This window comes from Vulpes lagopus, chromosome 23 (genome assembly GCF_018345385.1).
Source record: "Vulpes lagopus strain Blue_001 chromosome 23, ASM1834538v1, whole genome shotgun sequence".
Lineage (NCBI taxonomy): Eukaryota > Metazoa > Chordata > Mammalia > Carnivora > Canidae > Vulpes > Vulpes lagopus.
In genome coordinates this window covers 61404218-61425642 of record NC_054846.1, presented here as the reverse complement: position 1 = coordinate 61425642, position 21425 = coordinate 61404218, and the positions used below count along the sequence as shown (strand labels likewise).

Genomic DNA, 21425 nt, shown 5'->3' with positions numbered 1-21425 from the left:
CACAATTGAAGACCAGAAACCATGCGATAGTATGGAATATTTATAAGACTATAAGATCTTTATGACTGGAGCAAAATATGCTTGAGGGGAAGTTTGGGAGCCACTGCCAGAAAACTAAGTAATGCTCTGTGCCAAGTGTTCTGTATTAAGAAGAATACAGAAGGTGAAGTTTATCTTCAAGTTATGAGAACCCACTGAGGGGTTTTAAGCAATGTGATTCAATTAATTAGATTAAGTTTGATTAAATACGTGTTTTGGAATGATCACTCTAGCAACAATGGAGAGGGTAGAGACATGAGTCCAAGTCCAGGGGTGAGGCGGAGCTCTGAGCAGGTGGCACATTATGGCCGACATGCAAAAGCTGGTGGAAAGATTGGAGAGGGCAGTGGGCCGCCTGGAGGCAGTATCCCATGCTTCTGACATGCACTGTGGGTATGGAGACAGCGCCCCAAAAGCAGGAGCAGCTCCATATGTGCAAGCCTTTGACTCACCGCTTGCCACTCCTGGAGCAGAGTACCTGAAGATCAGTGAAGAGGTTGGAGGAGATGGTGTAGTAACATGCGGAGGTGGTCCACACGGGTCTGAAGTTGGAGCAAGCTCTCTTGTTTGCAGCCTCTCAGTGCCAGCAGCCAGCAGGCAGTAAGCTTTCTGACTTGTTGGCACCCATCTCAGAGCAGATCCAAGAAGTGATAACCTTCCAGAGGATGAACAGAAGCAGCAAGTTGTTCAATCACCTGTCAGCTGTCAGCGATAGTATCCAGGCCCTGGGTTGGGTGACTGTGGCTCCCAAGCCTGGTCCCTGTGTGAAAGAAAGGAACGATCTTGCCATGTTTTATACAGATTGAGTCCTCAAGGAGACAGATGTTGATAAGAAGCACGTGGACTGGGTCAAAGCTTACTTGAGTATATGGACTGAGCTACAGGCTTACATTGAGTTCTATACCACTTGACTGGCCTAGACCAAAAGAGTCTGTGGCAGAACTTGGTGGATTGCCATCTGGACCCTCTGCTGGATTAGGTCCTCTTCCTCCCTCCAGCAGCCCCCCCGCACCCCGCAGCCACCTGTTCAGGCTCAGATGGGCCTGCTTCCCAGCACTGTTGCACAAATTAACCAGGGGAAGAGCATCACACATGCCCTGAAACATGTATCTGATGACATGAAGACTCACAAGAACCCCGCCCTGAAGGCCCAGAGTGGTCCAGTACGAAGCGACCCCAAGCCATTCTCTGCACCTAAACCAGGAGTCAGCCCATCCCCCAAGCCAACCACACAGAAGGATCTGGCTGTACCTGAACTGGAGGGCAAGAAGTGGAGAGTGAGAAATCGGGAGAGTGTTTCTAACCTAGTGATTGATGATGACACAGAGCTGAAACAGCTGGCTTACATATCCAAGTGTGTCAACATGACATTGCAAATCAAGGACAAAATTAAGTCCATTACAGTAGGTAACTGTAAGAAACTTGGTCTGGTGTTCAGTGACATGGTGGGCATCATGAAGGTAACCAATTGCAGGGATGTCAAAGTTCAAGTAGTGGGTAAAGTGCCAACCATTTCCATCAGCAAAACAGATGGCTGACACGTTTACCTGAGCAAGAATTCCCTGGATTGCAAGATGGTGTCAAATCTTTGTTTTAAAGATTTTATTTGAGAGAAGTAGAGAGGGACAGAGTGTACGAGTGCAGGAGGGTGGGCAGATGGAGAAGCAGGCTTCCTGCTGCAGGGAGCTTGATGCAGGGCTCAATCCCAGGACCCTGGGACCATGACCCGAGCTGAAGGCAGATGCTTAACTGACCGAGCCACCAGGCAGCTCAGTGCCACATCTTCTGAGATGATTGTCTTTAATCCTACAGAAGGCAGTGACTTTAATGAATTCCCAGTCCCTGAGCAGTTCAAGATCCTATGGAATGGGCAGAAATTGCTGGATAAGCAAAGTGCCACTGGGTTCTTTGCCCTCCCCCTCACACCATGGGATAAGTCTGTATCAGGACGGTTCTTTTCTAGATTTCCTTTCTTTTTTTTTTTTTTTCAATTTTTATTTATTTATGATAGTCACAGAGAGAGAGAGAGAGAGGCAGAGACACAGGCAGAAGGAGAAGCGGGCTCCATGCACCGGCAGCCCGACGTGGGATTCGATCCCGGGTCTCCAGGATCGCGCCCTGGGCCAAAGGCAGGCGCTAAACCGCTGCGCCACCCAGGGATCCCCTCTAGATTTCCTTTCTGCTCTTAAACTGCTTCTCTGCTCTGAGAAGCCCAGCTACCTGCCTTCGCTGAAATATACCTCAGGCTGAGATTTGGGGCGGGAGAGCAGGTCAGCTGATCTTCTGTAGGAAGGTACGGCTTTTCCCTATCACCCCAACCACACCGCCAGTCCATTCTTAGGGAACCGCACACCAGGACTGGTGTGTTTTAGCTTTCAGCCTTTGGGGGTTATTTGACCAACAGTCTTTTGGGAAGAATAAAGCAGTCCCCAGGGATTAACATATCAGAATGTTCACACAACTTCATCTTTTTCTTTTTAATATTTTATCCATGAAAGAGAGAGGCAAAGACACAGGCAGAGGGAGAAGGAGAAGCAGGCTCCATGCAAGGAGCCCGACGTGGGACTCGATCCTGGATGTCCAGGATCACGCTCTGGGCTGAAGGCAGGTGCTAAAGCACTGAGCCACCCAGGGACCCCCCCCAGTTCATCTTTTTCTAACACTGAGCATGAAGGTAGCAGAGGCTGGTGTGATTCTAGGCTGTTCTTCTAACCAAACTAATTTTTTCACTGCTGACCAGTGAGGCAGGGGTTGCACTGGACCCCTGGCTTAAGCTTGGCCATCTAGCATTCCAAGCAATGTGGTTTCCTCTAAACATTCATTTTATTCTGCATTCCACCCTGGGTGGGCCTGAACCTGAGAGTGCAGGTTCTCCTGTATCAGCTGCTGGCAGTGCCCTGCACCCAGGCCAGTTAAAGGAGTCTTGGCCCCTTCCTTTCACTGGGGTGGGTCCCTGCCCAGCACCTTCCTATAGAGACAACTTAGACAAGAAAAGGAAAACCCACCATTCCGAGGAGGAATCTGGAATTCCTTCCTCCTTCCGTGCTAGATGCCTCTCCACCTTCACTGCCTCCTTTGCCCTGTCATGCTCAACTGCTTTTGGTTTCTGTCCGGGCACCTGATCAAAGGACTAAAGTCTCCACTGCAGCCTGGTCTTGGGTCTTATGTAAGAATCTCGCACAGCACTGCTGATGTAAATTACAGTTTTTCTCTCTAGGACACTTACCAAAATATGCAACTTTTTTAGTGGGAGGAGATTGTCCCGTAATCTCTACCCATTTTCTGAGGCCTGTGGAAATAAATCTTTAGGTACTTAAAGTTATACAGGAAATAGAATCAGATTAATGCCAAACTTGGGAAAAAAAAGATGAGTCTGTATTATAGAAAAACCACTGGAACCCTAATGAAGACGTTAGAATGTGCTAACAGCCTAACAAAAGAGCTGACAATGGAATGAAGAGGAAGATAGTGAAGAGATCCCAAAAAGATCATATAGGATTTAGTGATTGAAGGTGGTGATGGACGAGAAGTGGGGAAAGTTTAAACTGGACAATTGGATGGAGGGTGGTACCACTGTATTGAGGGTACAGAAAAGATTATGAGGGTATTATTATTATTATGAGGGATTATTGAGGGTATTGAAAAGATTATGAGTTTTGGACAACCTTTTTCTAAGATTTATTCATGAGGGACAGTGAGAGAAAGAGGCAGAGGGAGAAGCAGGCTCCCCAAAATGAGCCCAATGTGGGACTCGATCCCGGACCCTGGGATCATGCCCTGAGCTGAAGGCAGACACTCAACCGCTGAGCCACCCAGGCGACCTGAGTTTTGGACAAACTTTGAGGTGACGATGGGATATCCAAATGGAGATATTCAGTTGGATGTTGAGTATGTTCTGGAGCTCAAGAGAGATTCCTAAGACATAGGTGGAGATTTAAAAAGTGCTGAGATGTTAACAAAACCAGTTAGACAAAATGTATGGCTTGATAAAAAGAATGTGCCTAAGGACACAGCCCCAGGGAAGAGCATTTAGGCGATCAGCAGAGGAAGAAGTGCCTGTAAGATAACCAGAATGAACAGCAATAACAGGCAAAAACCAATGGACAGGCTCTAAAGTTAGAGACCTCCTGAAGCAGTAGCAGATCTAAGAAACAAAACTGTTAGAATGGCAAAGAACAGCTTTGCATAGCCGTTAAGGGCAAGTATTTGGAAAGCTAAGCTAAACCTGGAGGAAAAAATGCTCAAAAAATCAACTCAAGTAAAGGACATGAGTAATTAAAGGAGACTCTCCGTGACTTCATCTATAAAGTGAGGAGTTCTAATTAAGTGAATTCCTAGACCCTTTCCAGTTCTAAAATTCTGATCCTATGAGCTAGCGTTGAAGAACAAATTAGAATCTGGAATTCTATAAACAGTAACTCTTTCTGCTCTCTTGCACCTCCAGCCATCCCACCCCCCACCCCATTCACACCAGCCACAAGGTTCCCACAGTTCTCAGTCTTACCATTGACTTTAGAGTTGGGTACTTGACCTGTTTGGGCTAATAAGAGACCTTCTCTAGGATTTTAAGATTGGAAGTAAGAAAGGAAAGACAGCATTTTTTTCTGGGTGATGGAAACAATGTATGTAAAATCTGGAGCTGATGGTAACTGTGATTTGCAGCAAGGTGCTTAAAAAGACACAAGCAGAGGATCCCTGGGTGGCGCAGCGGTTTGGCGCCTGCCTTTGGCCCAGGGCACGATCCTGGAGACCCGGGATCAAATCCCACATCGGGCTCCCGGTGTATGGAGCCTGCTTCTCCCTCTGCCTGTGTCTCTGCCTCTCTCTCTCTCTCTCTCTGTGACTATCATAAATGAATAATAATAAAAAAAAAAAGACACAAGCAGAAAAGGTGAGAGAAAGTTGCCTGGGTTTTCTGAAGTGCTTCAGGTTCTAGTTCCAGTCCGCTGTTAGAATATCTCCTGAGTTTAGTCTGAGCCCCCATAGGAAGGAGAAAAATGAGAGATGGAGCTATAAAGTAATACCTACAACGGAGGATCTAGGTGCCTGGCTTTGGTTACAACTGGAGTAGTGGTTGTGGGATGAAGAGGAGGGGAAATCCATTAACATTTCACAGAGTCGGGATCCCTGGGTGGCGCAGCGGTTTGGCGCCTGCCTTTGGCCCAGGGCGCGATCCTGGAGACCCGGGATCGAATCCCACGTCGGGCTCCCGGTGCATGGAGCCTGCTTCTCCCTCTGCCTGTGTCTCTGCCTCTCTCTCTCTCTCTGTGACTATCATAAATAAATAAAAATTAAAAAAAAAATTAAAAAAAAAAAACATTTCACAGAGTCACTAAAACTTTAATAAACGTTTACCAGGCTGAAAAAATGAACATGTACAAAACCATGTGGTCCTGATCTTGGTGCTCAGCTTTCACAACATAAGCAATGTTAATCAATGCTCTCATTCATTAATGCTTATTAGAAATTCACACCCTACCTCTTTTCTGTCTTCCTACGTGTGTTAACTATAAGTTGCTAACATAACGATCCTATAAAATGCTAAGCAGTTGATCATCCATGGCACACCCTGCTATCCTAAGTACCCTGACTCAACTGTTAGTGTCCCTCCATCAGAGGGGCGACAGCCAAGATTTTACTTGCTAAGACAGGTGGAAACAGACTCTCATTGATCAAGAAGCTCCAGCCTCAGAAGTCAGGCATTAGAGCAGTTGATGGCAAAAGGCCTTCTCCTCCAGCTGAGATTTTGGTGGGCCTGGCTGCTGTTCAGGAAGATTCAGATTCCTCTCTGGCTCCAGGAATGGCAAGCACCGCTCTTTCTGGGGATGCAGCTCAGCTGGTACTTCTGCGCTAAGTTAGTGAGACAAACTGATAATTCTTTGATGATTGAAAGGGCAGTTGGTCCAGGACATACTTCAGCATCAGGTGGCTCCTACAGTTCTCTATCTTGCTGGCAGGCAAATAAGTTGGTCCAATGTCTGCATGAAAGCCAATCTGGCAATATCCATCATACAAATGCACATACCCTCTAGTACAGAGATTCCAGTTCTCAGAATTTACCCTACATATATATATATACTTACAAGTGTGAGAAATAAAGACAAGGCTTAAGACTATTCACTCCAACAAAAGACTGGAAATCCCAAAGTCCGACCATAGTGACGTGGCTAAGTAAACTAAAGTACATTCAAACCACAGAATACTACACAGTTGTTAAAAAAAAAAAAAGAATGGGTAGGCACTTTGTCTACTAATATGTAATGACCTTCATGATATATGGTTAATTAATAAAAGTAATGTGCAGAGGTGTTTACAAAATGTTGTCATTTATGCTTAAAAAGAAAAAGTCTGCATTTGCATCATTTGTATTCTTTTGGATACAAATAGAAAAATCTCTGGACGGGTGCACAAAATAATTAGTTATAAAAAGTGATTCCCTCTATAAAAAATTTGATGGTGGAGGATATAAGAAAAGGATTTTCACTTACACAACTGTCTATGCCTTTTGAGTTTTACATGATTCTTAAGTTTCCCCATTAAAAAAAATAAAAGTTTACTTAAAAAATAGGGGTAGTGATATTTTCAACAGTTCTTCCCAATTGTTGTCTATAAATCAGTGAATGTACGTGAATAATTATTCCACATGAAATCAGAAAGGTAACAATTACATGTGCATTTTCCATAATGCTGAATTTAATTTGAAGGAACATAACATCCTTTATTCTTTTTTTTTTTTTTAACATCCTTTATTCTTGATTAAGTACTTTGTATGGAGATGTTAGTAGATAGTAGTTATCTACAGGAGTCAATGTACTATTTATTTACACAATGGACAAAATTAAAAGCTGGCATCGTGATATCAATTCCTCAAATTTAGAATCATGTAATTAAAAAGCACAGAGTCACTGATTTAGAGTTGGCTCATGCTCTCATGTTGAATAATCTATTTTTACATGTTATTTTGTTGTTTGTTTGTTTTTTTTTTACATGTTATTTTGAAAGGCATTCCTCCTGTGTATCTCATGGTGTCGACTAAGTGATGAATTATAGCTGAAGGCTTTTCCACATTCATTACATTCATAAGGTTTTTCTCCAGTGTGGTGTCTCTGATGTTTCTTAAAGGATGAATCATGCCTGTAGGCTTTTCCACAGCGGTTGCATTCATATGCTTTCACTCCTGTATGAACAGTTTTATGGTTGCTAAGGTGTATCCTCTGCCTAAAGGCTTTCCCGCACTCCTTACATTTGTAGGGTCTCTCCCCAGTATGGATTCTCTGGTGATGTGTTAGATACGCTCTATGACTAAAGGTTTTACAACACGCAGTGCATGCATAGGGCTTCTCCCCAGTGTGAATTCTTGTATGTTCACTAAGATGTCTAATCTGTCGGAAGGTTTTCCCACATTCATTGCATGTAAAGGGTTTCTCTCCAGAATGAGTTCTCAAGTGTTGGATCAAGCTAATGTTCTGGCTGAAAGCTTTCTGACATTTATTGCATACATAGGGTTTCTCTCCAGTGTGAGTTCTATGATGCTGATTAAGAGATGAGCGATGTCTGAAGGCTTTGCCACATTCTTCACATTCAAAGGGTTTCTCGCCAGTATGGATCCTCTGGTGTGTAGTAAGAGATGCGCTTTGACTAAAGGCTCTTCCACATTCCTTACACCTGAAAGGCTTTTCACCAGTGTGAATTCTCATGTGTTCAGTAAGATGAATGGGTTGTTTGAAGATTTTTTCACATATATTACATTCATAGGTTTTTGTTTTTATGTAACTTGGATGATTAATCAAGTCTAATTTGTATTTGTTTCTCTGTCTAGGTGTATCACATTTGCGGTGCCTCTGCTCTACAATAACTTTTGAACTGACAATATTTTCCCCAAATTTGTTGGTTTCTTGTCCACTCTTCTTGTGGGTCAGGATGGCTTGCCTTACATCTCTTCCATGGGTTTCCGGGTGCCTTTCTAAGTCACCATCATATTCAGAGACTTTTCTCAATGTGGAATAGATGACATCATCTCTCAGGAACCCTTCCATCATAATGCCATGATATAACTGTTCCTGGAAAATGTCATTCTTTGCAGTTGATGCATCGGTTTCTGTTTTATTCTTCAAGTCTGGAAGAATTGGAAAAAATGCAAATAACTCATATTCATTATGCTTTGAAAAATTAATTATTGTAATGAGTATGAAATAGAAATTTAGAGAACTATACATATAAAGCACAAGATTTTGATTACAGTTGACTCTTGAACAACATGGGGTTTGGGATACCAACCCCAACACAGTACAAAAACCCATGTACAACTTTTGACTCCCCCAAAAACTTAACTATTAATACCCTACTATTGCCTAGAAGCCTTACTGATAAGTCAATTAACATTTTTTGTTTACCTATCATATATTATATTCTTACAAAAGAGAAAATGTTAAAAAAATATAAGAAAAAATACATTTATAGCACTGTATACCACACATAAGTAGACCCATTTGGTGCAAACCAGTGTTCTTCAAGGGTCAACTGCACATTCAATATGGTTATGCAACAAGAGGAGGTAATGGGAAGCTAAGAAACAGTAAATAAGGAAAAGGTATGATTTTATATAGAGAGAGTAAAATTTGAGCCCTTTAGACCTGTTTGTTCTTTCTAATACTAAATAATGAAATTTCAGAGCTATGTCTTATGAATGTCTTTTTAAATTGACAACTACTTTTGGAAAACAATCTCAGAAAGATAAAAAGATATCCCTCTCCCCACACCAGCAGGAGATGCTTGTTCAAAAAATAAGGTCTGAACTAAGAACTTTTCAACATTAAGCTTTTATTGAAACTTGTATTAATATCTACATTGTTCTATTTTCTGTGGTTATTAATCTGTCTCTAGAAAGGAGACTTGTAAGAAACCAAACTATGTTGCTATTATTGCTATGTTCTATGAAAATATCTTTTTTTCTTGAGGGGGTGAATAGCAGAGAAAGAGGAGAAAGAATCTTAAGAAGATTCCATGCTCACTGGGGCTCAATCTCACAACCCTGAGATCATGACCTAAGCCAAAATCAAGGGATGAACACTTAACTGATTGAGCCACCCAAGTGCCCCTGAAAATATCTTTTAACCTTTAAAATTCTGACTGGCTTTTTTACTTGATAATTTGTTGTATCCATTACCTATATTTCAACTGATAGAACTATAGCCTGAAAGGTATAACTTCTTATAAGATTTTCTGGTCAACACAAAATGATCATTAGTACTTCCAAATTCTTAATGACTAAAGCAATAATAGAGTCTATGTTCTGTAGACTTCTGATTCTAGTCCTGAATATGTGAGCGGGAAGAGAAGAAGACAGGGAAAGAGAGAAGCCATCTATGGCCCCTTCCCCAATTCAGTATCCAGGCCCGAAGAAGGACCAAACTACTGAGGAAGAGGAGATTTAACTTTGAAATCAAGTTGGGAGTTTTTGTTATTCCATAAAACTAAATATTTTACTAAAATCAAACTGTTGTTATTATTTAAAGGGACTGGATCATCTAGATGAAAATCATGGTAGCTTTTATTATTTTCATTATTATAAGTTTAAAAAGAAAAAAATCCAAGAGGGGGATCCCTGGGTGGCTCAGCGGTTTAGCGCCTGCCTTTGGCCCAGGGCATGATCCTGGAGTCCCGGGATTGAGTCCTGCATCAGGCTCCCTGCATGGAGCCTGCTTCTCCCTCTGCCTATGTCTCTGCCTCTCTCTCTTTCTTTGTGTCTCTCATGAATAAATAAATAAAATCTTTAAAAAAGAAAAAAAGAAAAAATCCAGGAGAATATATAAACAATTATTGGAATTAATGGGGCAAAAGCAAGGTCACTAGCTATAAGATCAATATGTAAAATCAACTGTGCCATTACATATCAATAACAGAAAACATAATTCAAAAATATATACCATCTACAATAACAAAATATAAGGTCTTCAAGATAAATAAATCTAACAAGAGATATAATATGTACAAGACCTTTATAGGGAAAATTCTGAAACTTTATTTTTAAAAGTTAGGAAATATCAATAAATGGAGCAATATACCATGTTTCTGGATAATAAAACTCAATATCATAATGTTAATTCCCCCCAAAGTTGATCTACAAATTCAATTTTATTCCAATCAAAATACACTAGAGTATTTGCATGTGTACACGCATGTGTGTGTGAAATCTAGTGCATCATTATATACTTTGTATGGAGGCTAAGAATAAACCAAGATGGGGGCACCGAGGTGGCTCAGTTGGTTAAGCATCTACCTTTGGGTCAGGGCGTAGACCCTGGGATTCTATTATGGAGCCCCACATTAGGTCCCCTGCTCACTGGGGAGCCTGCTTCTCCCTCTTCCTCTGCCTCCCTCCACCATTGCTTGTGTGCGTGCGCTCTCTCTCTCTCTCTCTCTCTCTGCCTTCTCTCTCAAATAAGCAAAAGACATAAAGAGAAATCTCACAGAGGAAGACATAGACATGGCCAACATGCACATAAATAAATGAATCTTAAAAAAAAAAAAAAACGGCAATTCTGAAGAACAAAGCGGGAGAACTACCTCTACCAGATATTCAGTTTCATTATTAAATAATAGTAATTAAGACAGTGTGGCATTAGAGTAGGGATAGAATCAAAGAACAGAACAGAAGAGTGCCTAGAACAGACCCAATATATAAGGAAACTTGACAGGTAACAGTGTGGCATTCACTATTAAATAAATGGTTCCTGGACTGATTATCCATGTGGGGAGATCCTCACGTCACACTACATATAAAATAATTCCAGGTCAATTAACTCTAAATACGAAAAACCAAATTTTAAAAATACAAGATAATATATATTACATATAACTTTTCTATAAATCAAGAAAAAAGATAATAAAACAATTGACAAAGGATACAAACAGGTACTTTACATCAGGGAACTCTGGATGGTCAATAAACATGAAGAGTATGCTCCTTTTGCTAGTAATCGGAAAAATGAAAGACAAAGTACCATATTCACCTAAAAATTTACAATAATTTTATTTTTAAAAAGATTTTTTAAATTTATTTATCTTGGGGGGGGGGGTCACAGAGGAAGAGAAGGAATCTGGAGCAGACTCTATGCTGAGCATCAAGCCAAGCATAGGGCTCAATTCCATGAACCTGAGATCCTGACCTGAGCTGAAATCAAGAGTTAGATTCAACCAACTACACCACCCAGGTGCCCCTACAGTAATTTTGAAGTTTGACAAAGCCAAGTGTTGACAAAGATGCTGAGCTCTGGAAACTCTTATGGCTTGCTGATGAGAGTACAAATTGGTGCAACTGCTCTGTAGAGCAAGTTGGTAATCTCAAGCAAAATGAAGGTGCATATACACCATGACCCAACAATTTTTTTCCCACCAAACATCTCAAAAATACTTGCATATGTACACAAGAAGACATACATAGGAAGACACTGCATTTTGGTAACCCCCAATTTTAGAAACAATATAAATGTATATTAATAGGAAAATTGATAAATTGTGGTTTGTTAATTCAAGGGAAATAAAAGAAATAAAAGAGCTAGAACAGTATCAACCACGTTGAATGAGAAAAGTAGACGTATATATACCATTTATATAAAGAATAACAACATGCAAAACAATACTATATATTGTTTTAGGATATACACATGTAATAAAAGTATGAAGACACATGTGAAAATGACAATATTTAAACTGAAGAGTTGGTTATTTCAAAAGGTAGGAAGGTAACTGCAGGGCCTCAATTCTTTTTTCTTAGTCTAGGTGGAAGCTACATAGAAGCTTGTTACAATGTTCTCTATGCCTTAGTGAACACCTAAAATATTTCATGGTAAAGCAAAGTCTAAGAAGATGGTTGATTAAAGACCACTGAATTTGGGGAGAAGGTATCATGTGGCAATTTCTCTTGCAAGAATTTTCATATAGCAGTTGTTACAAAAAAATTCAACAGATACATGAGTTTAAAAGAGTGAGAATCAGGGTGCCTGGGTGGCTCAAGCAGTTAAGCGTCTGCATCGGCTCAGGATCCTGGGGTCCTGGGATTGAGCCCCATGTTGGGCTCCCTGCTGAGGAGGGAGCAGGTCTTTCTTCTCCCTCTCTCGGTCTTCCCCTCCACTTGTGCACTCTCTCTTTCAAATAAATAAAATCTTTAAAAAAAAGAGAGTGAGAATCAAAGCTGAAATTGTAAAATGGAAGTTGGTGAAAAGTGGAAATAGAATGCAAGACACAAAATTAAAGATCTGTCGAAGGCAGTCAGTTCTGAAGAGATGTGTTTTCTGTGAAGAAAGCCCATGTACATCTGACTGCTTAGAGAAAGGAGATTTCAATTCAGAGCTCAGGATACTGAAGAAAAGAGGGAAGTCAAGTTTAGCTTTAATGAAGACAAGAGTCCCTTCCCTCCAACTGCGGAGAGACCTTCACAAGGTCAGATGAAGGAAAGAGGTGACAGAGGAAGGGGGTAAAGTCAAGTGTGGTGCATGTCCTGTCCAGGGGCTGTAGGAAGACTTCAGGGACTCCAGCCTACATATTATTTTTTTTAATTTTTATTTATTTATGATAGTCACAGAGAGAGAGAGAGAGAGGCAAAGACACAGGCAGAGGGAGAAGCAGGCTCCATGCACTGGGAGCCCGACGTGGGATTCGATCCCGGGTCTCCGTGATCGCACCCTGGGCCAAAGGCAGGCGCCAAACCGCTGCACCACCCAGGGATCCCTCCAGCCTACATATTAAAATGTACTATCTGTCTTTGTCTCACCTGGACTGGGATCTCCTGGGCCCTTTTTCTCTGTCATCCATGGTTCTTGTCCTTTCTCCAACTGGGATATCACACTAGGTTTGGAAAGCTGATATCCTGCTTATAAAGTAAAAAAACGAAAACAACAATAACAAAAAACAAAACATGAATGTTATGCTGAGTTCTAAGAACCATCCCCAGAATTTCTATCCTCTGGTATTCAGGGTCTCTTCAGATGGAAAGGGGCACCACAGAATGTGTTTCTACTCTAGCTCTACCAAGTAAAGCTGTTCCCCCAAGGAATGCGACATCTCTGATACAGAACCCAAGGCCAAGATCCAGGGGATCCACAACATTTAAGAATTTAAAAATAATGACTCTCAGGTTTTCTGGCCCATCCTTACCCACTGAGACCAGGTTCCCATAGTTCTCCAGCATCACCTCCCGGTATAGATTCCGGTGAGCAAGGGACAGTTGTCCCCATTCCTCCTGGGTGAAGTCCACAGATACGTCCTTGAAGGTTAACAGTTCCTAGAATATTGAATATATTCCTTTACAGACAAGAGACCACTTCCATCAAGGTCCAAGGAGTTCTAACAGTATTCCAAGTTCTGAGAGATTCTAAACTAGTTTTACTGGGATCCTCGTTTGGATGTGTTTGAAGATCCTCTAGAGATAACCATAAATAAATATTTAGAAAATCAGATGGTCCTATGTGCCTTAGAAAAAAAATAAAGCAGGATAAGGGAGGAACGTGGAGAATCACAGTGAGGGTAGAGGGGAATCTTTTATGCAGGGTGGTGGGGAAAAGGTGATATGTGACCAGAGACATGAATTCAGTGAGGAAGAACTATGTGGAAATCTGAAAATCTGAAGGGAGAGCATTCCAAGCAGGTACAAAGGACCTAAAGGAGAGCATCCCATTAGAAACGACAAATACCCACCATTTGCTTCAACGTGGATGGAACTGGAGGGTATTATGCTGAGTGAAATAAGTCAATAGGAGAAGGACAAACATTTTATGGTCTCATTCATTTGGGGAACATAAAAAATAGTGAAAGGGAATAAAGGGGAAAGGAGAAAAAATGAGTGGGAAATATCAGAAAGGGAGACAGAACATGAGAGACTCCTAACTCTGGGAAATGAACGAGGTGGTAGAAAGGGAGGTGGTTGGGGGTGGGGGTGACTGGGTGATGGGCACTGAGGGGGGCACCTGATGGGATGAGCACTGGGTGTTATTCTATATGTTGGCAAATTGAACACCAATAAAAAATAAATTTATAAAAAAATAAAAATAAAAATAAAGGAGAGCATCCTTGGCTTGTCTAAGGAACAGGAGAGTAAACAGCATCACTGGTAGAGGGTGGTGAAGGAAGAGTAGGAGATGAGATCGGGGGGGGGGGGCAGGGGAAAGGCTTTAAGCATTGTCACAACCAATGCATTCCTGCTGAACTTAAATTTTGGGGCCCCACTAGAATTTAATGCAAAGATGACAAAACTGGAACTGTGGTGAAACCGCAGCCTAGCTCAATACTTGAAGAGCTGAAAAAGATCAGCCCCCTAGCTGTGGTAGCGTGGGCTTTTGTAGCTGGCTTCATCAGAAGTGAATTCAATCAAATAAAAGCTTTATCTCAGCCAGAGCTCAGTCACAGCTGTAGGGGGAATATGAATAATCAGTGCCTCACCTTAACCACCAGACAGAGGAAAGGGCTTAGTCTCCTGGAAATAAACAGAACTAAACAAACTATATTTCATTCCCTACTGTTCTTTAATACCCCATATCTGAACTACTATAAAAAATTGTCATACATGTGAAGGAGAAGGAAAATCTGATACAAGAAAATACAAATCAATAGAAGGAAACTCATAGGTGACCAAGTCATTGGAATTAGCAGACACGAAGTTTAAAGAAATTATTTAAACGTATGTTTAAAAAATGTACCATAAACTATGGATAGAGGGATGCCCTGAGGTGGTTCAGTGGGTTAAGTGTCTGACTCTTGATTTTGGCTCATGTCATGATTTCAGAGTTGTGAGATTGAGCTGCTGGGCGTGGAGCCTGCTTGAGATTCTCTCCCTCTGCCCCATCCTGGCCCCACTTGCTCTCTCATTAAAAAAAAAAAAAAAAGGATAGAATAGGGAGTAATTGAGGAGAGAGAGAGAAATGCTAAAGAACTAAATGAAAATTCTACAAATGAGAATTATAATACCTGAAAAATCCACTGAACACACTTAGAGGCAGATTGAACCCTGACAAAGATGAGATCCATGAAACTTAAGACAGGTATTAATTGAATAGATATTATTCAAACTGAAGCACCAAAAAGATTTTTAAAAAAACCCACAAAACTCTAGAAGAATGCCAAGTGGTTTAATATACATATAATTAGAATCTCAGAAGAAGATAAAAGAATAGGCTGAAAAAAAATTAAGAAATGAAGGTGGAAAGTTTTCCAAATTTGATGAAAAAAAAAGTCAAGCCACAGATACAAGAAGCTTAGCAAACCCCCAAAAAAGTAAATTCAAAGAAAATCATCCCTACGCACATTGTAGTAAAACTGAGGAAGAGCAAAGACAAAAGGGAAGATCATGAAGGTAGCCAGAAGAAGGTAGGAAAGGAGGAACAAAAAAGCCAAGAAAGGTTGGTATAAACAAACAAACGCATTCTTTCACCTAGAGGGAAAGAATACTAACAGCTGAAACCATACAGGCTAAATAATCATGGAACACTTTTAAAGTGCTTAAACGAAAAAAGTCATCCCAGAGTTCTATATCCAGCAAAAGATCCTCAAGTAGGAAGACAAGAGAGACATCTTAGGTCAGCAAAAGCTGTGAGGATGCATCAGAACAGCCACATTACAGAAATGATAAACATTCCTATGGGTGAAGGGAAATGATGCCAGTTAGAAATTTGAAAATAAAAGAAGGAATGAAGAGTGCCTCTATTGGTAATTACATAGAATCTGAAAAGACTTGGTCTCTTTCTTCTTCTTAATTTCTTTTTTTAAAAAATTTATCTATTTGAGAGAGAGAGAGAGAGAGCAAGCACAAGCAGGGGGAAGCGCAGAGGAGAGGGAGAAGCCAACTCTCTCCTAAGCAGAGAGCACCACGTGGGGCTCCTCCTGGGACCCTGAGATCATGACCTAAGCTAAAGGCAGATGCTTAATCTACTGAGACACCCAGGACACCCCTTCTTTTCTTAATTTCTTAAAAACAATTTACTATTTAAAAAAAAAAAGAGGGGGATCCCTGGGTGGCGCAGCGGTTTGGCGCCTGCCTTTGGCCCAGGGAGCGATCCTGGAGACCCGGGATCGAATCCCACGTCGGGCTCCCGGTGCATGGAGCCTGCTTCTCCCTCTGCCTGTGTCTCTGCCTCTCTCTCTCTCTCTGTGACTATCATAAATAAATAAAAATTCAAAAAAAAAAAAAAAAAGAGGGGAGTGTGCTCTCAGTGGGGAACTTGCTTGAGATTCTCTCTCTCCCTCACCTCATCCCTCCACTTTTGCATGTGTGTGCTCTCTCTCTCTAATAAATAAATAAATAAATAGATAGATAGATAAATAAATCTTTTATAAAAATTAAAAAATAGAAATAAGAACAATGTACTGTGGGGTTTGTAACATGTAAAGTGAAATGTATAACAATATACAAAGAATGGAAAAGAGTAAATGGAATTATGAGGTTTTCATGCCACATGTGAAACAGTCTCATTAATTCAACAGTGTAATAATTAATCTAACAGTATAGTATTAGTATTAATTCAACTCAACAGTATAGTATTAATTTGACTGTATAATATTTATTCAACAGTGTAATATTAATTCAATATTATTTCAACTGTGTTAAAAACGTGTATTACAATGGCCAGAATAACCACTAAAAGAGAATCACAGGTACAGCTAAAAAAGTCATCAGAGGACATGAAGTGGAATACTAAAAAACTAAGCAATCCATGAGGAAGCAGAAGAGGATCAAAGAAACAAAGATGGGTGAACAGCAGACAAAGAACCAGACCACACACTTAATCCCACTGTGTCAACGATTATGGTAACTGCAAATGCACGAAACACGAAAGAACTGCTGTATGTAAGCTCAGACTTTAAATGTAGAGACACAGATAAGAACTGAAAAAGCCATGCCATATGAACAAGAACTAATAAAAATACTGGAGGAACTACAGTAAATCAGACAAAGTGGACTTAGCAGAAAGAATATTACCAGTCATAAGGAAGACCCATAAACTGTTGGTTCATCAAGACAACAATCCTACCCATGAACACATCTAACAGAATTCAAAATAAAGCAGAATTGACAGGACTGAAGGGAGAGATAGATGAAGATTTTAAGACTCTTTTCTCAGTAATTGATACAAGTGGACAAAGATGCATCAGGGATACAGATTTGAACAACCTATCAGCCAACTTAAACTAATGGACATTTGGTTTCAACTGCAGAATATAAATTCTCTTTAAAACCTTTTATTTTGAAAAAAAAAAAAAAAAAAAAAACCTTTTATTTTGAGATTATAGATCCCCAAGCAGTTGTTTTTTTGTTTTGTTTTGTTTTGGTTTTTTTTCTTGGAAACATCCTTGCCTTTATTTTTATTTTTTTAATAATAAATTTATTTTTTATTGGTGTTCAATTTGCCAACATACAGAATAACACCCAGTGCTCATCCCGTCAAGTGCCCCCCTCAGTGCCCATCACCCATTCACCCCCACCCCCCGCCCTCCTCCCCTTCCACCACCCCTAGTCGTTTCCCAGAGTTAGGAGTCTTTATGTTCTGTCTCCCTTTCTGATATTTCCTACCCATTTCTTCTCCCTTCCCTTCTATTCCCTTTCACTATTATTTATATTTCCCAAGTGAATGAGAACACATAATGTTTGCTCTTCTCCGATTGACTCACAGTTGTTAAGAAATAACACAGAGGGGATGCCTAGGTGGCTCAGAGGTTGGGTGTCTGCCTTCCGCCCAGGGCGTGATCCTGGAGTCCCAGGATCGAGTCCCACGTCGGGCTCCCTGCATGGAGCCTGCTTCTCCCTCTGCCTGTGTCTCTTCTGCCCCCCTCTCTCTTTCTCATGAATAAATAAATAAAATCTTAAAAAAAGAAAAAAAAAGAAATAACACAGAGGTCCCAGGTCCTCTCTACTGGGAACGAAGCAAAGTTTTGACTGGAAAGGGGGATGAGGGAACTTTCTGAGATGGTGGAAATGATCTATATTTTGGTTACATGGTGTATACACATGCTAAAATAAAACTATATACTTTTTTTAAAAAGATTTTATTTATTTATTCATAGAGACACAGCTAGAGAGAGAGGCAGAGACACAGGGAGAGGGAGAAGCAGGCTCCATGCAGGAAGCCCGATGTGGGACTCAATCCCGGGTCTCCAGGATCACGCCCCGGGCTGCAGGCGGCGCTTAAACCACTGCGCCACCGGGGCTGCCCAACTATATACTTTCTTAAGTGTATTTTCATATAGGTAAATTGTACCTCAATTTAAAGAAAATTAATCTTTTCCTAATGCTAAAAATCCCAGCAGTTTTTGATAAATGTCAAGAAGCCAGGAATTCCAGATAAGTGCAATGTAGATGTAACTTTATTTATTTTTTATTTTTTATTTTTTTTTATTGGAGTTCAATTTGCCAATATATACCATAACACCCAGTGCTCATCCCATCAAGTGCCCCCCTCAGTGCCCGTCACCCAGTCGCCCCCACTCCCCCGCCCACCTCCCTTTCCACCACCCCTTGTTCATTTCCCAGAGTTAGGAGTTGTAGAGGTAACTTTAATTAGACTATTATAACTTCTTTCCTATTACCAAATAATTCTGAAATGCATTTCAATCCTAAAATGAGCATCTGAACCAGCCAAAGATATCGGGATTGTAAACAGCTAAAGAAAATTGCCCCCATCACCGAGTAAGTAAATACAAGAGATGTGTTCAAATCCTATACCATCTAATCTCAGAACCCAAGTTCTTTTCACTTAAAACTCTTCTGTCACCGAATAATATCTCATCTTTAATAGTCCTCCTTTGTCACTCATCCTGCAATTTTCCTCTGGCTTCTATGCTTCCAGCCAGCAGTGAGGACACCCCATTATAATTGCCCATCCTGTCTAACACGTGCTATGTGGACAGACCATTGCTTCCCCACTTACTTCTCTGGGTGCAGTGTGACCTCTGCTCCCGATATTATACTGACGGTCACCCTAGGAAGTTCACCAGTGATATGTGTACAGCACTTAAGGATTTCAGAACTTTCATCTTCCTCAACATAGTTTGCTTTTGAGTATGAAATACTTAAAAAAAATTGATGTACATCTTTTGACTCCACATGGTATCTGTTTGGTTTTAGGCGCTAGAATTCTATCACTTATTTTGCTTTTTCTATGGAAATTAGCGTAGCGTTCAATCTAGATGTTGGTCACAAACAAGTTACAAGGAGGGAAGCCACTATGAGTAGGGGAATGGCCACCACTGTAGCCCAGTTGTCTGTACAAAAGGAGCTTGTACGGAGCTCCCTCTAATGGATCTGTTAGCCCCAACACACCCTCACACCAAAAGGGGAAAAAAAAGAAAGACAAGAAAAGGCAAATTATAGCCTTAAAAACCAAGCAGGAGGTCAAGAAAATGAAAGGAAAGCAACCCACCTGGGATTCTGCTGCTGGCAACCGAGAGGTGAATCCATCCTTCGAACTTTCTTCCTGGGTCTTAGCATCCTGAGAGAGCAGAGCTGAAGAAGGAAAAGGGTCATGAGGTTTGCATCTCCCCAAATCTCCCAAAGAGAAAATGCACCTGCAGATCTGCTGAACGTGGCTTCTCGAACCATTCAGAGAAAGGGACACTTGGAGCAACTCAGAGCAGTGGGACCTCCTTAATGAGGAGGGTCTGCAGTGCGTTGCTTTGAGCACTGTTACTTCCCGATGGTCAACGCTGGTCCAAAAGCACAGATCTAAGCGGGTCACTGCTCCGTTCAAAGGGTTCTAGCAAGAAAGAAAAATCCACACACTTCCCACGCACTTCAGGGCGCTCACCTGAAGCATGCTTTCCCAGCATTAGTTCCCGCCATCCACCAGCCTTTATCCGTCCTACACGGACACTGACCACGCTCCTAGCCCTCACACTAGGATGTTCTCCATTCTGTGAACCACTCAAGGCACATTCTGCGTCCTTTCCCCAAATCTTCTACAAAAAAACTCAGACATCTTACAAGGCCCAATCCAATGCTATCTGCTTTGTGAAAATTTCTCCAATAAAAGCAATCAGAAGGATGTTTCTGGTCTCGTCTTCCAAAAGAAGTTTATCATAGCATTTTCATAGGCTTTTGATGTGGGTATGTGTCTCTCTCCATCAATTAAGAAATAGCACTGGAAAACATTATTCATTTTTCCGTTGGCCTACGTGCTTAGCAAGGTCCCTGCCCGACGCAACTAGAATAGATGTCAGCTGTACTTAAAGCATTAAAGGTATGAACTAAGAGACCACATGAGACACACACATTCCTCTGTCCATCTATCCGTCCTGACCAGACCACCAGGTAATATGTAACCTTGGACACGCTTCCCACTGACCTCCTGTAAATTGAGAGTAACCAAGCATGGCATTCCTTCCTCTCAGGAAAAAAGAACTGCTCCTTGAGAAAAACACTGGCTTTGGGACAAACTGACCACAACTTATGAAGGAAGACCTTGGGAGGGCTTTAGGGGGCAGAAACTTGTAGGCCCACTGTCGGTGAATCACATATACTTGGGAGCCACTGGTGGGGACACTGTTGTGCGCTGGATCTGAGGACTGGAAAAGGCAGCAGCACGGCACACATGGTGCAAGAAGCCCGAGCTCACAGCCCAACATTTCCTCTCATACTTATCCCCCTCCCAAAAGCCACAAGCACGAACCCCAAAGGCTTTTCCCCAATTTTCCCCCCAAGAGACCACCTCAATGAAGCATACACACCAAATGAAGTTTTCACACACAAAGCAAGAATTCTTCAACAGCCTATTCTCACCTTCTCCTTCAAACATCTTAGTCACGTCCTCCCACAGGGGCGCCCCCTCCTTGGCCTTCTCCGGATGGTGCAACTTCACCCACGCGCTGGCCTCCGTAGGCAGGGTGATGAGGAGCTGCTGCAGCATGACGATGCCCACCCCCCAGGGGGCCTGTCCGCTTCAGGAGAGAACTGCCAGATGTGTACTGAGAGGCTTCACAGGTGTCGTCTCCTCTGAGCACAATCTCCTGCCGTCAGGACATCGGTGTGTCCCCACGTCACCAGAAGCTGGGGGCTCCTATGATTTTAACAACTCCGAAAAGCTGATTTCACTCTTAAATTAAGTACTGCCTCCCGGGGAGGCAGCCAGCTGAGGAGGCCTGAGCGCATGCTCTGTATTCTTCTTGGGGAGCAAAAGGCAGAAGAGGAGGGATCCAGAAGCACCAATCACATAGTAAGAACTCCAGAGCTTGCAGGAATAAATTTTAAACTGCAAAGGATCCAAAAACAAAGATTTGGCATCAATGCGGGGATAAGTACAATCAATGCCCTTGGACGTAGCTGTCCCCGAGTTCCAAACGCACATACACAAACAGCCAAAGATCTACAAACAAGCATAAACCGTGCCTTGACTTCCCTCCTTGCA

General features: G+C 41.6%; 1 protein-coding gene and 1 pseudogene across 2 annotated transcripts; one reads left to right on the top strand and one right to left on the bottom strand.

The window, feature by feature from the left end:
• Positions 1-318: 318 nt before the first annotated feature.
• Positions 319-5893, top strand: LOC121481059 (annotated as a pseudogene).
• An 870-nt stretch (positions 5894-6763) lies between these two features.
• ZFP69 (ZFP69 zinc finger protein) lies at positions 6764-20939 on the bottom strand. 2 transcript variants are annotated; one of them, XM_041739009.1, is made up of 5 exons: positions 20801-20939; positions 19446-19528; positions 13195-13321; positions 12812-12910; positions 6764-8155 (listed from the first exon to the last, which is right to left on the bottom strand). In XM_041739009.1, exons 1-5 carry the CDS (start codon positions 20925-20927, stop codon positions 7023-7025), a joined length of 1569 nt encoding a protein of 522 aa, XP_041594943.1. In that variant the 5' UTR covers positions 20928-20939; the 3' UTR covers positions 6764-7022. The 2 variants fall into 2 exon arrangements, with proteins under 2 accessions (XP_041594943.1, XP_041594944.1); XM_041739010.1 differs by having other exon boundaries at positions 12812-12907.
• Positions 20940-21425: the final 486 nt, after the last annotated feature.

Excerpts from the sequence above, each read along its gene's own strand:
- ZFP69 (XM_041739009.1), bottom strand. The coding sequence starts at position 20,927 with ATGCTGCAGCAGCTCCTCATCACCCTGCCTACGGAGGCCAGCGCGTGG. Across the intron at positions 13,322-19,445 it reads TGCCAGCAGCAGAATCCCAG|GAACTGTTAACCTTCAAGGA; the intron begins GTGGGTTGCTTT and ends TCAATATTCTAG. Across the intron at positions 8,156-12,811 it reads CCCAGGAGATCCCAGTCCAG|ACTTGAAGAATAAAACAGAA; the intron begins GTGAGACAAAGA and ends CAATTCTTCCAG.